Here is a 14378-nt window from a genome sequence, read left to right as displayed (position 1 = left end):
ACTCCTTGTAGTCTGTGGACTCCACTCCTTGTAGTCTGTGGACTCCACTCCTTGTAGTCTGTGGACTCCACTGCTTGTAGTCTGTGGACTCCACTCCTTGTAGTCTGTGGACTCCACTCCTTGTAGTCTGTGGACTCCACTCCTTGTAATCTGTGGACTCCACTCCTTGTAGTCTGTGGACTCCACTCCTTGTAATCTGTGGACTCCACTGCTTGTAGTCTGTGGACTCCACTACTTGGTTCCCACAAGGAGAGGTAATGATTTGACAGGGAGGGAAGGCCAGTTCCCATAAGGAGAGGTAAATGATTTGACACGGAGGGAAGGCCAGTTCCCATAAGGATAGGTAATGATTTGACAGGGAGGGAAGGCTAGTTCCCATAAGGAGAGGTAATGATTTGACAGGGAGGGAAGGCCAGTTCCCATAAGGAGAGGTAATGATTTGACAGGGAGGGAAGGCCAGTTCCCATAAGGAGAGGTAATGATTTGACAGGGAGGGAAGGCCAGTTCCCATAAGGAGAGGTAATGATTTGACAGGGAGGGAAGGCCAGTTCCCATAAGGAGAGGTAATGATTTGACAGGGAGGGAAGGCCAGTTCCCATAAGGAGAGGTAATGATTTGACAGGGAGGGAAGGCCAGTTCCCAATAAGGAGAGGTAATGATTTGACAGGGAGGGAAGGCCAGTTCCCATAAGGAGAGGTAATGATTTGACAGGGAGGGAAGGCTAGTTCCCATAAGGAGAGGTAATGATTTGACAGGGAGGGAAGGCCAGTTCCCATAAGGAGAGGTAATGATTTGACAGGGAGGGAAGGCTAGTTCCCATAAGGAGAGGTAATGATTTGACAGGGAGGGAAGGCCAGTTCCCATAAGGAGAGGTAATGATTTGACAGGGAGGGAAGGCTAGTTCCCATAAGGAGAGGTAATGATTTGACAGGGAGGGAAGGCCAGTTCCCATAAGGAGAGGTAATGATTTGACAGGGAGGGAAGGCCAGTTCCCATAAGGAGAGGTAATGATTTGACAGGGAGGGAAGGCTAGTTCCCATAAGGAGAGGTAATGATTTGACAGGGAGGGAAGGCCAGTTCTAAGGAGAGGTAATGATTTGACAGGGAGGGAAGGCTAGTTCCCATAAGGAGAGGTAATGATTTGACAGGGAGGGAAGGCTAGTTCCCATAAGGAGAGGTAATGATTTGACAGGAAGGGAAGGCCAGTTCCCATAAGGAGAGGTAATGATTTGACAGGGAGGGAAGGCCAGTTCCCATAAGGAGAGGTAATGATTTGACAGGGAGGGAAGGCCAGTTCCCATAAGGCACAGGTGTCAAACTCATTCCACGGAGGGCCGAGTGTCTGCGGGTTTTCGCTCCTCCCTTGTACTTGATTGATGGATTAACATCACTAATTAGTTAGGAACTCCCCACACCTGGTTGTCTAGGGCTTTATTGAAAGGAAAAACCAAAAACCTGCAGACACTAGGCCCTCCGTGGAATGAGTTTGACACCCCTGCCATAAGGAGAGGTAATGATTTGACAGGGAGGGAAGGCCATTTCCCATAATGAGAGGTAATGATTTGACAGGGAGGGAAGGCCAGTTCTAAGGAGAGGTAATGATTTGACAGGGAGGGAAGGCTAGTTCCCATAAGGAGAGGTAATGATTTGACAGGGAGGGAAGGCCAGTTCCCATAAGGAGAGGTAATGATTTGACAGGGAGGGAAGGCCAGTTCTAAGGAGAGGTAATGATTTGACAGGGAGGGAAGGCCAGTTCCCAATAAGGAGAGGTAATGATTTGACAGGGAGGGAAGGCCAGTTCTAAGGAGAGGTAATGATTTGACAGGGAGGGAAGGCCAGTTCCCATAAGGAGAGGTAATGATTTGACAGGGAGGGAAGGCCAGTTCCCATAAGGAGAGGTAATGATTTGACAGGGAGGGAAGGCCAGTTCCCATAAGGAGAGGTAATGATTTGACAGGGAGGGAAGGCCAGTTCCCAATAAGGAGAGGTAATGATTTGACAGGGAGGGAAGGCCAGTTCTAAGGAGAGGTAATGATTTGACAGGGAGGGAAGGCCAGTTCCCAATAAGGAGAGGTAATGATTTGACAGGGAGGGAAGGCCAGTTCTAAGGAGAGGTAATGATTTGACAGGGAGGGAAGGCCAGTTCCCATAAGGAGAGGTAATGATTTGACAGGGAGGGAAGGCCAGTTCCCATAAGGAGAGGTAATGATTTGACAGGGAGGGAAGGCCAGTTCCCATAAGGAGAGGTAATGATTTGACAGGGAGGGAAGGCCAGTTCCCAATAAGGAGAGGTAATGATTTGACATTTGTTATTATGAAACACACACCATTAAATACAAGCCAGATCAAAAGCTGCAAAGCAATTATGCTTGACCAGAGATATAGCTACCATTATGTTGACCTGTAGTGATATATCTACCATTATGGTTGACCAGTTGTGATATATCTACCATTATGTTGACCAGTTGTGATATATCTACTATTATGTTGACCTATAGTGATATATCTACCATTATGGTTGACCTATAGTGATATATCTACCATTATGGTTGACCAGTAGTGATATATCTACCATTATGCTTGACCAGTAGTGATATATCTACTATTATGTTGACCTGTAGTGATATATCTACCATTATGGTTGACCAGTAGTGATATATCTACCATTATGGTTGACCAGCAGTGATATATCTACCATTATGTTGACCTGTAGTGATATATCTACCATTATGTTGACCTATAGTGATATATCTACCATTATGTTGACCAGTAGTGATATATCTACCATTATGGTTGAACAGTAGTGATATATCTACCATTATGGTTGACCAGCAGTGATATATCTACCATTATGTTGACCTATAGTGATATATCTACCATTATGTTGACCAGTAGTGATATATCTACCATTATGTTGACCAGTAGTGATATATCTACCATTATGTTGACCAGTAGTGATATATCTACCATTATGTTGACCAGTAGTGATATATCTACCATTATGTTGACATATAGTGATATATCTACCATTATGTTGACCTATAGTGATATATCTACCATTATGTTGACCAGTAGTGATATATCTACCATTATGGTTGACCAGTAGTGATATATCTACCATTATGTTGACCAGTAGTGATATATCTACCATTATGGTTGACCAGTAGTTATATATCTACCATTATGGTTGACCAGTAGTGATATATCTACCATTATGGTTGACCAGCAGGGATATATCTACCATTATGGTTGACCAGCAGGAATATATCTACAACAGTGTATGACTGTTAGTAGGGTGACTAAGTCGCTAGGTTACTACACTCTGATACGCATCACCTGCTGTACTTCAAATGGAGCAGAACAACTTGTTCTTGATAATATCATGATAAGATGATAACAGTGCTATTTACATAATAAACCATTTCAACTCAAATGACCGTAGATACAGTAAGTATGAATAAAGATATTGAGCCATTCAAACTCAAATGACAGCAGATACGCATGAATGACCGTAGATACTGTATATATGAATAAAGGTAATGAACCATTTCAACTCAAATGACAGTAGATGAGTCGGATGTGGCAGGACTTGAAAACTATTTTGGACTCCAAAGGTAAACCCAGACGCGAGCTGCCCAGTGACGCGAGCCTACCAGACGAGCTAAATGCTAAATGCCTTTTATGCTCGCTTCGAGGCAAGCAACACTGAAGCATGCACGAGAGCACCAGCCGTTCTGGATGACTGTGTGATAACGCTCTCGGTAGCCGATGTGAATAAAACCTTTAAACGGGTCAACATTCAAAATGCCGCTGGGCCAGACGAATTACTCAAAGCATGCGTGGACCGACTGCCAAGTGTCTTGACATTTTCAACCTCTTCCTGACCGAGTCTGTAATACCTACACCACCAGACCACCCCCCCAGTGGCCAAACACGACTCCAACACCATCATTAAGTTTGCAGACAACACAACAGTGGTAGGCCTGATCACCGACAACGATGAGACAGCCTATAGGGAGGAGGTCAGAGAACTGGCAGTGTGGTGCCAGGACAAGAACCTCTCCCTCAATGTGAGCAAGACAAAGGAGCTGATTGGATGATTGTGGACTACAGGAAAAGGCGGGCCGAACAGGCCCCCATTAACGTCAACGGGGCTGTAGTGGAGCGGGTCAAGAGTTTCAAGTTCCTTGGTGTCCACATCACCAACAAACTATCACCAACAAACTATCATGGTCCAAACCTACCAAGACAGTCGTGAAGAGGGCACGACAAAAAGTTTTCCCCCTCAGGAGACTGAAAAGATTTGGCATGGGTCCCCAGATCCTCAAAAGGTTCTACAGCTGCACCATCGAGAGCAGCCTGACCGGTTGCATCACCGCCTGGTATGGCAACTGCTCGACATCTGACCGAGCTACAGAGGGTAGTGCGAATGACCCAGTACATCACTGGAGCCAAACTTCCTGCCATCCAGGACCTATATAATAGGCGGTGTCAGAGGAAAGCCTATAAAATTGTCAGAGACTCCAGTCACCCAAGTTATAGACTGTTTTCTCTGCTTACCCTGCGGGGTAAGTGGTACCGGAGTGCCAAGTCTAGGAACAAAAGGCTCCTCAACAGCTTCTACCTCTTTTGTACACTGCTGCTACTCTTTGTTTATTATCTATGCATAGTCACTTCCCCCCTACCTACATGTACAAATTACCTCAACTAACCTGTACCCCTGCACACTGACTCGGTACCGGTAGCCCCTATATATAGCCCCGGTATTGTTATTCTTATTGTGTTACTTTTTATCATAATTTTTTACTTTCGTCTATTTGGTAAATGCTTTCTTAACTTTTCTTGAACTGCACTGTTGGTTAAGGGATTGTAAATAAGCATTTCACTGTAAGGTCTACACTACGCATGTGACAAATACAGTTTGATTTGATGAGTATGAATAGAGGTAATGAACCATTTCAACTCAAATGACAGTAGATATGTCTGTATAAAGGTTATTCTTCCTACTTTTAACATGGATGTTTTGGTCATTTAGCAGGCCCATTTAACATTGATGTTTTGGTCATTTAGCAGACCCTTTTAACATGGATGTTTTGGTCATTTAGCAGACCCTTTTAACATGGATGTTTTGGTCATTTAGCAGACCCTTTTAACATGGATGTTTTGGTCATTTAGCAGACCCTTTTAACATGGATGTTTTGGTCATTTAGCAGACCCTTTTAACATGGATGTTTTGGTCATTTAGCAGACCCTTTTAACATGGATGTTTTGGTCATTTAGCAGACCCTTTTAACATGGATGTTTTGGTCATTTAGCAGACCCTTTTAACATGGATGTTTTGGTCATTTAGCAGACCCTTTTAACATGGATGTTTTGGTCATTTAGCAGACCCTTTTAACATGGATGTTTTGGTCATTTAGCAGACCCTTTTAACATGGATGTTTTGGTCATTTAGCAGACCCTTTTAACATGGATGTTTTGGTCATTTAGCAGACCCTTTTAACGTGGATGTTTTGGTCATTTAGCAGACCCTCCTATCCGGAGTGACTTACAGTCAAGTGCATGCAAGTAAGGTCGGTCAAAACAAACACATATCACGGTCATTGCAAGTAAAAAATAACTTTATTAAAAACGTTGACATATTCTTGTCTCTGGTTTGTTGACAGGGTTCCGTAGCCTCCACATCAACGACCAGATGACCCTCATCCAGTACTCCTGGATGAACCTCATGGTGTTCTCTCTGGGCTGGAGATCTTTCCAGAATGTCACCAGTGAATACTTATACTTTGCTCCTGATCTTATCCTTAGCCAGTAAGTTGTGTTAATGTTCTATATTTAAAATCTGAATTTAATAATTAAACCTCCCCCCCCCCCCACACTTATCCAACGATTTAGTTAAAACAATAAAATCCCACTATGATATATCTCAATATTAATATTGTAATTGTCTCCCAGGGATCGTATGAGGAGATCTCCCATTTATGATCTGTGTCTGGCCATGCAGTTCATCCCTCAGGAGTTTACCAGCCTCCAAGTCACCAAAGAGGAGTTCCTCTGTATGAAAGCCATCATGATTCTCAACACTGGTAAACACAACACAGTACCACTTCCTCTTTAAAACATTACATTGACTGATGACCCTACGCTACCTTTCCTGGCCCACAGACTTCTGTTAGGATCAAATACGAACAAACAGAAGAGATTTGAAGCAGTTGGTAAAGTCTTGGTTACATTATTATCTCTGTCCTAAATGGTGCACTGTCTTATATAGCCCATATGGCTCTGGTCAGAAGTAACCAACTATATAGGGAACAGGGTTCAATTTGGGACACATATATTGCCACCAGATGTAGAAATATACAGTGTTTCATAATGTGTTGTTGAACTGGTGGAAAAAAAAGTGAACTGGGACAAGGCAGGATTTATGAAGCAGCTGTTATTAAGTAACATTTTTACATTGACCTTTACATGAACAGAGACTGAAGCCATCGAAAAACAAGTTCATGGTCAGGACTCAAGTAATCCAAAGGGACTTTGGAATACAGATTTTTATGAGCGTAGTTGACATATACACAAAGTTATTAAAGTAAAAAAATCAAGATTAAGATAAATATGAAGTTAAACACAGGGTACACAGACAGTGATGTTGTAAGCTCGAAAAACAATACATATTGGCACTATTTACAGTCGCTGGCTCTCACACTTCCCCCCTGGTCCTTCAGGAGAACACATAGTAGGTCTTTGTGGCTGCATATTTACACTGGATATTTCACACTGGATATTTCACACTGTATATTTCACACTGGATATTTCACACTGGATATTTCACACTGGATATTTCACACTGTATATTTCACACTGGATATTTCACACTGGATATTTCACACTGGATATTTCACACTGTATATTTCACACTGGATATTTACACTGTATATTTACACTGCATAATTACACTGCATATTTACACTGGATATTTCACACTGGATATTTCACACTGCATATTTCACACTGGATATTTCACACTGGATATTTCACACTGGATATTTCACACTGTATATTTCACACTGGATATTTCACACTGGATATTTCACACTGGATATTTCACACTGTATATTTCACACTGGATATTTACACTGTATATTTACACTGCATAATTACACTGCATATTTACACTGGATATTTCACACTGGATATTTCACACTGGATATTTACACTGCATAATTACACTGCATATTTACACTGGATATTTCACACTGGATATTTCACACTGGATATTTCACACTGGATATTTCACACTGGATATTTACACTGTATATTTACACTGCATAATTACACTGGATATTTCACACTGTATATTTACACTGGATATTTCACACTGTATATTTACACTGGATATTTCACACTGCATATTTACACTGCATATTTACACTGGATATTTCACCCTGCATAATTATACTGCGTATTTACAATGGATATTTCACACTGAATATTTACACTGCATAATTACACTGCGTATTTACACTGCTAAATTACACTGTGTAATTACACTGGATATTTCACACTGCATAATTACACTGCGTATTTACACTGCTAAATTACACTGCGTAATTACACTGGATATTTCACACTGCATAATGTGAACATGATGATAATGCCCTTGTAGGAGCTGTTTGAAAAAACTGCCTGACATTTTGGCCTATTTTCATGGGATGAATTAGTGGCCTTCCATGGTGACATCACCATGTGGTAAATTAGTTAAATTAATTAGACCAATAAGAGAGAGAGTTCCAAACCTCTCTGCCAATAACAGCTACAGTAGTTTTCCACTCCCCACTCAGACAGTCCAAGCTAAATTCTTGCTTGAGAAAAATTGCGCTTTGCTAAGACTGTATTTTTGTTTCTTTTTGCCCATTTGAAAATTGAAAACAAACAAACGGTAAGGAACTTATTTGTTACCCAGAAATGACTTGATGTTCAGATTAAAATCAGCTGCATTGGACCTTTATGTACAGTAACATCTCTGTGAATTAGAGTTCAGAGCAGTCTGACTGTCCATGTCTAAAATATAGGCTTCATCCCAAATGGCACCCTATTCCCTGTATAGTGCACTACTTTGGACCCGATGCCTATGGACCCTGATTAAAAGTAGTGCTCTATACAGGGAATAGGGTGCCATTTGGTTGAAGACACATTGTTTCCGGGTTGATGACCCATTGTCCCTTGTCTCTCTCCGTAGTTCCATTGGAGGGTTTAAAGAGCCAGGCCCAGTTTGAGGAGATGAGACAGAACTACATTCGGGAGCTGACCAAGGCTATCCATCTGAAGGAGAGAGGCATGGTGGCCTCCTCTCAACGTTTCTATCATCTCACCAAGCTCATGGATGCCATGCATGAGGTACTGGACAGGACAGGAAGTCACTGCTATTATCATAAGCCCTGTTTATACCTGCTTCTAACATGCGTCCATTGTCCTGATCTTGTCCACATTGTGATCTGATTTTGATTACATCTTCCTGACCGTCTCCGGAGGTAGTCGATGACGCATCTTGTACAGATATCCTTAAAGTGTAAACAAATCCGGTCAACCAAAGCGTATAAATTTTGCTAACATCACAGGCCCTGTACATTTATATCAAGGTATAATGTAGTATAAAGAACCAATATGATGTAGGCTTCAATATGAAGGTCTCTTTAGGTTACTTTTAGATGTTTTTACTTTATAAAGCCATCTGCTCTCCTTAGTCCTCCTTAGTCCTTAGACGGCTTTATAAAGGAAAAGGCTTTACATGGCTCTCCTTAGTCCTTAGACGGCTTTATAAAGGAAAAGGCTTTACATGGCTCTCCTTAGTCCTCCTTAGTCCTTAGACGGCTTTATAAAGGAAAAGGCTTTACATGGCTCTCCTTAGTTCTCCTTAGTCCTTAGACGGCTTTATAAAGGAAAAGGCTTTACATGGCTCTCCTTAGTCCTTAGACGGCTTTATAAAGGAAAAGGCTTTACTTAGTTCTCCTTAGTCCTTAGACGGCTTTATAAAGGAAAAGGCTTTACTTAGTTCTCCTTAGTTCTCCTTAGTCCTTAGACGGCTTTATAAAGGAAAAGGTTTTACATGGCTCTCCTTAGTTCTCCTTAGTCCTTAGACGGCTTTATAAAGGAAAAGGTTTTACATGGCTCTCCTTAGTCCTCCTTAGTCCTTAGACGGCTTTATAAAGGAAAAGGTTTTACATGGCTCTCCTTAGTCCTCCTTAGTCCTTAGACGGCTTTATAAAGGAAAAGGCTTTACATGGCTCTCCTTAGTCCTCCTTAGTCCTTAGACGGCTTTATAAAGGAAAAGGTTTTACATGGCTCTCCTTAGTTCTCCTTAGTCCTTAGACGGCTTTATAAAGGAAAAGGTTTTACATGGCTCTCCTTAGTTCTCCTTAGTCCTTAGACGGCTTTATAAAGGAAAAGGTTTTACATGGCTCTCCTTAGTTCTCCTTAGTCCTTAGACGGCTTTATAAAGCCATCTGCTTTACTTAGTTCTCCTTAGTTCTCCTTAGTCCTTAGACGGCTTTATAAAGGAAAAGGCTTTACTTAGTTCTCCTTAGTGATTAGACGGCTTTATAAAGGAAAAGGCTTTACATGGCTCTCCTTAGTTCTCCTTAGTCCTTAGACGGCTTTATAAAGGAAAAGGCTTTACATGGCTCTCCTTAGTCCTTAGACGGCTTTATAAAGGAAAAGGCTTTACTTAGTTCTCCTTAGTCCTTAGACGGCTTTATAAAGGAAAAGGCTTTACTTAGTTCTCCTTAGTTCTCCTTAGTCCTTAGACGGCTTTATAAAGGAAAAGGTTTTACATGGCTCTCCTTAGTTCTCCTTAGTCCTTAGACGGCTTTATAAAGGAAAAGGTTTTACATGGCTCTCCTTAGTCCTCCTTAGTCCTTAGACGGCTTTATAAAGGAAAAGGTTTTACATGGCTCTCCTTAGTCCTCCTTAGTCCTTAGACGGCTTTATAAAGGAAAAGGCTTTACATGGCTCTCCTTAGTCCTCCTTAGTCCTTAGACGGCTTTATAAAGGAAAAGGTTTTACATGGCTCTCCTTAGTTCTCCTTAGTCCTTAGACGGCTTTATAAAGGAAAAGGTTTTACATGGCTCTCCTTAGTTCTCCTTAGTCCTTAGACGGCTTTATAAAGGAAAAGGTTTTACATGGCTCTCCTTAGTTCTCCTTAGTCCTTAGACGGCTTTATAAAGCCATCTGCTTTACTTAGTTCTCCTTAGTTCTCCTTAGTCCTTAGACGGCTTTATAAAGGAAAAGGCTTTACTTAGTTCTCCTTAGTGATTAGACGGCTTTATAAAGGAAAAGGCTTTACTTAGTTCTCCTTAGTCCTCCTTAGTCCTTAGACGGCTTTATAAAGGAAAAGGTTTTACTTAGTTCTCCTTAGTCCTCCTTAGTCCTTAGACGGCTTTATAAAGGAAAAGGCTTTACTTAGTTCTCCTTAGTCCTCCTTAGTCCTTAGACGGCTTTATAAAGGAAAAGGCTTTTGTCCATGTTCATAATCTAATTGAGGTTACGATAGAGTTGTATCAATGATCAATGATTTGGAGGAAACTAAACCACGATCATTATCCCAGCATGCCGCTTCCCCCCCCCCCCCCCTTTGGTACGGTTGAGGCCTATACTAAAATGTATTACAATACAAGATGATATAAAGAGAACATCATCCATGAACCACGGGGTTCAAACCTGTTTGGATAATGCACTGCGGCATTCGGACATGCACTTTGTAGTCTCCTCTGTAACTGAATCTGTTGGTTTATCTACTGTGTGCATTAGGGCCTAAGTGGCATTTTTATACTGTGCATTAATTATCTGAATATTTACTAGTCCAGCTGTGGACAGGTCCAGGTTATTGGGATAGTAACCTATTACACCCACTCGGAAATCGTTGGATAAAAGTTTCAGGTATCAGGACCATGATTTGTTGAGGACAAAATGCTAACATGTTTGTCCCTCCCCAATATCCCCCCCCCCCCCCCCCCCCCCCTCTCTCCCTCCTCTCCCATATCTCCCCCATCTCTCCCCCTCCCCTATCACTCCCTCCTCCCCCACCTCTCCCTCCTCCCCATCTCTCCCCCCTCTCTCCATCCTCCCCCATCTCTCCCTCCTCCCCATCTCTCCCTCCTCCCCCCTCTCTCCATCCTTCCCCATCTCTCCCCCTCCCCATCTCTCCCTTCTCCCCCCTCTCTCCCTCCCCCCATCTCTCCCTCCTCCCCCCTCTCTCCCCCCTCCCCCATCTCTCCCCCTCCCCCATCTCTCCCACCTCTCTCCCTCCTCCCCCATCTCTCCCCCCCGCCATCTCTCCCTCCTCCCCCATCTCTCCCTCCTCCCCCATCTCTCCCTCCTCCCCATCTCTCCCTCCTCCCCCATCTCTCTCCCATCTCTCCCTCCTCCCCATCTCTCCCTCCTCCCCCATTTCCCCATCTCTCCATCCTCCCCCATATCTCCCCCATCCCTCCCCGTCCCCATCTCTCCCTCCTCCCCCATCTCTCCCCCCTCCCTCCCTCCCTCCCTCCCCCGCCTCTCTCCCTCCTCCCCCATCTCTCCCCCCTCCCCCCCCCATCTCTCCCTCCTCCCCCATCTCTCCCCCCTCCCTCCCTCCCCCCATCTCTCCCTCCTCCCCCATCTCTCCCCCCTCCCTCCCTCCCTCCCTCCCCCCCATCTCTCCATCCTCCCCCATATCTCCCCCATCCCTCCCCGTCCCCATCTCTCCCCCCCTCCTCCCTCCCTCCCCCCCATCTCTCCCTCCTCCCCCATCTCTCCCCCCTACCTCCCTCCCTCCCTCCCCCCATCTCTCCCTCCTCCCCATCTCTCCCCCCTCCCTCCCTCCCTCCCTCCTCCCCCATCTCTCCCCCCCTCCCTCCCTCCCTCCCTCCCTCCCTCCTTCCTCCCCCACCTCTCCCCCCTCCCTCCCTCCCTCCCTCCTCCCCCATCTCTCCCCCCTCCCTCCCTCCCTCCCTCCCCCCATCTCTCCCTCCTCCCCCATCTCTCCCTCCCTCCCCCCTCCCTCCCTCCCTCCCTCCCCCCATCTCTCCATCCTCCCCCATATCTCCCCCATCCCTCCCCGTCCCCATCTCTCCCCCCTCCCCCCATCCCTCCCCCCTCCCTCCCTCCCTCCCTCCCCCCATCTCTCCCTCCCTCCCTCCCTCCCCCATCTCTCCCTCCTCCCCCATCTCTCCCCCCCCCCCATCTCTCCCTCCTCCCCCATCTCTCCCCCCTCACTCCCTCCCCGTCCCCATCTCTCCCTCCTCCCCATCTCTCCCTCCCTCCCTCCCTCCCTCCCTCACTCCCTCCCCCCTCCCTCCCTCCCTCCCTCCCGCCTCCCCCATCTCTCCCTCCTCCCCCATCTCTCCCCCCTCCCTCCCTCCCCCCATCTCTCCCTCCTCCCCCATCTCTCCTCCCCCCCTCCCTCCCCCCCCCCATCTCTCCCTCCTCCCCCATCTCTCCCCCCTCCACCAGATTGTGAAGAAAGTGAACCTGTACTGTCTTAGTACCTACATCCAGGCCGACGCCATGAAGGTTGAGTTCCCTGAAATGATGTCAGAGGTCATCTCCTCCCAGCTCCCCAAGGTCCTGGCCGGCATGGTCAAGACCCTCCTCTTCCATGCCAAGTGACCAAACACAGGAGACAACCAAACCTGCACCGCACAAAGCACCATGGAAGAATAGAATATACCCAAAGAGCAAGAAGAGTTGAATAAATATTTTATCAACATCATCCAATATCAATCGAATATCGACCAAAATGTTATGTTGATTTGAAAATAGGTCTTTGTCCGGTGGGTGTATCATATCATTGAAACTAAGAAAATTAACCAAGTTAAACTGAAGGTTTTGGGAGGCATTATTTGGACCAAGTTAAACTGAAGGTTTTGGGGAGGCATTATTTGGACCAAGTTAAACTGAAGGTTTTGGGGAGGCATTATTTGGACCAAGTTAAACTGAAGGTTTTGGGGAGGCATTATTTGGACCAAGTTAAACGTGAAGGTTTTGGGGAGGCATTATTTGGACCAAGTTAAACTGAAGGTTTTGGGGAGGCATTATTTGGACCAAGTTAAACTGAAGGTTTTGGGGAGGCATTATTTGGACCAAGTTAAATGTCAAGATTTTGGGCAGGTATTATTTGGACCAAGTTAAACGTGAAGGTTTTAGGGAGTCATTATTTGGACCAAGTTAAACGTGAAGGTTTTAGGGAGGCATTATTTGGACCAAGGTAAAACGTGAAGGTTTTGGGGAGGTATTATTTTGCCCAAGTTAAAACATGAAGGCTTTGGGGAGGCATTATTTTGCCCAAGTTAAACGTGAAGGTTTTGGAGAGGTATTATTTGGACCAAGTTAAACGTGAAGGTTTTGTGGAGGTATTATTTGAACCAAGTTAAATGTCAAGATTATCGGGAGGTATTATTTGGACCAAGTTAAATGTCAGGATTTTGGTGACGGATTATTTGGACCAAGTTAAATGTGAAGGTTTTGGATAGGTGATATTTGGACCAAGTTAAATGTGAAAGTTCTGGCTAGGTATTATTTGGACCAAATTCAACAAGAAGGTTTTGGGGAGGTATTATTTGGGCCAAGTTAAAACGTGAAGATTTTGGGGAGGAATTATTTAGACCAAGTTAAAACGTGAAGGTTTTGGGGAGGTGGTATTTGGACCAAGTTAAAATGTGAAGGTTTTGGAGAGGCATTATTTGGACCAAGTTAAATTGTTAAGATTTTTGGATAGGTGATATTTGGACCATGTTAAATGTGAAAGTTCTGGAAAGGTATTATTTAGACCAAATTCAACAAGAAGGTTTTGGGGAGACATTAGTTGGACCAAGTTAAAATGTGAAGCTTTTGGGGAGGTTTTATTTGAACCAAGTTAAACGTGAAGCTTTTGGGGAGGCATTATTTGGACCAAGTTAAACATGAAGATTTTGGGGAGGTATTAGTTGGGTTTTATTTATTTTTGTGTCAGAATGATTCCTTCTCCAAGGTCTGTCTGCCCTGGCTGAAGTACACTAGTCCTAACGGCGGGTTGATATGTTCCATCCTCCAGTCAGAACTCCTCTTAGAACTGTGGTGAATCCACCAAAATATTGTTCCCTGACCTTCAATTCACTCTTATCCTTTGAGGTGGTGGAAACGTATATAGGGAAGTTGTGTTAGCATTTTTAATTTGGGAGAATTACTGTTTTTGCTAGACTTGTAAGAGAGCTAGGTTACGTTCCAAATGGCACCCTATTCCAAACAGTGCCCTGCTTTTGACCAACGTGACATGGGCCCTAGTTGAAAGTAGTGCACTATGTAGGGAATAGGGTGCTGTTTGAGACGCAACCTTAAAACTGGTATACCAAGTTTTGCTTTTTGTG

General features: G+C 44.3%; 1 protein-coding gene across 1 annotated transcript in view; it reads left to right on the top strand.

The window, feature by feature from the left end:
* pgr (progesterone receptor) overlaps positions 1–14372 on the top strand; it is a 36454-nt gene extending 22082 nt beyond the window's left edge. The window contains exons 6-9 of the mRNA XM_055910392.1: positions 5667–5811; positions 5956–6086; positions 8237–8394; positions 12487–14372. Of these exons, the coding sequence (XP_055766367.1) occupies positions 5667–5811; positions 5956–6086; positions 8237–8394; positions 12487–12642 (590 nt within the window). The 3' untranslated portion in view covers positions 12643–14372. The remainder of the gene's footprint in view (positions 1–5666; positions 5812–5955; positions 6087–8236; positions 8395–12486) is intronic.
* The last annotated feature ends 6 nt before the right edge of the window (positions 14373–14378 follow it).

Source organism: Salvelinus fontinalis, unplaced genomic scaffold (genome assembly GCF_029448725.1).
Source record: "Salvelinus fontinalis isolate EN_2023a unplaced genomic scaffold, ASM2944872v1 scaffold_0006, whole genome shotgun sequence".
In the NCBI taxonomy this organism is placed as follows: domain Eukaryota; kingdom Metazoa; phylum Chordata; class Actinopteri; order Salmoniformes; family Salmonidae; genus Salvelinus; species Salvelinus fontinalis.
Note: the sequence above shows the minus strand (reverse complement) of the source record. Positions and strands in the feature narration are given on the sequence as shown.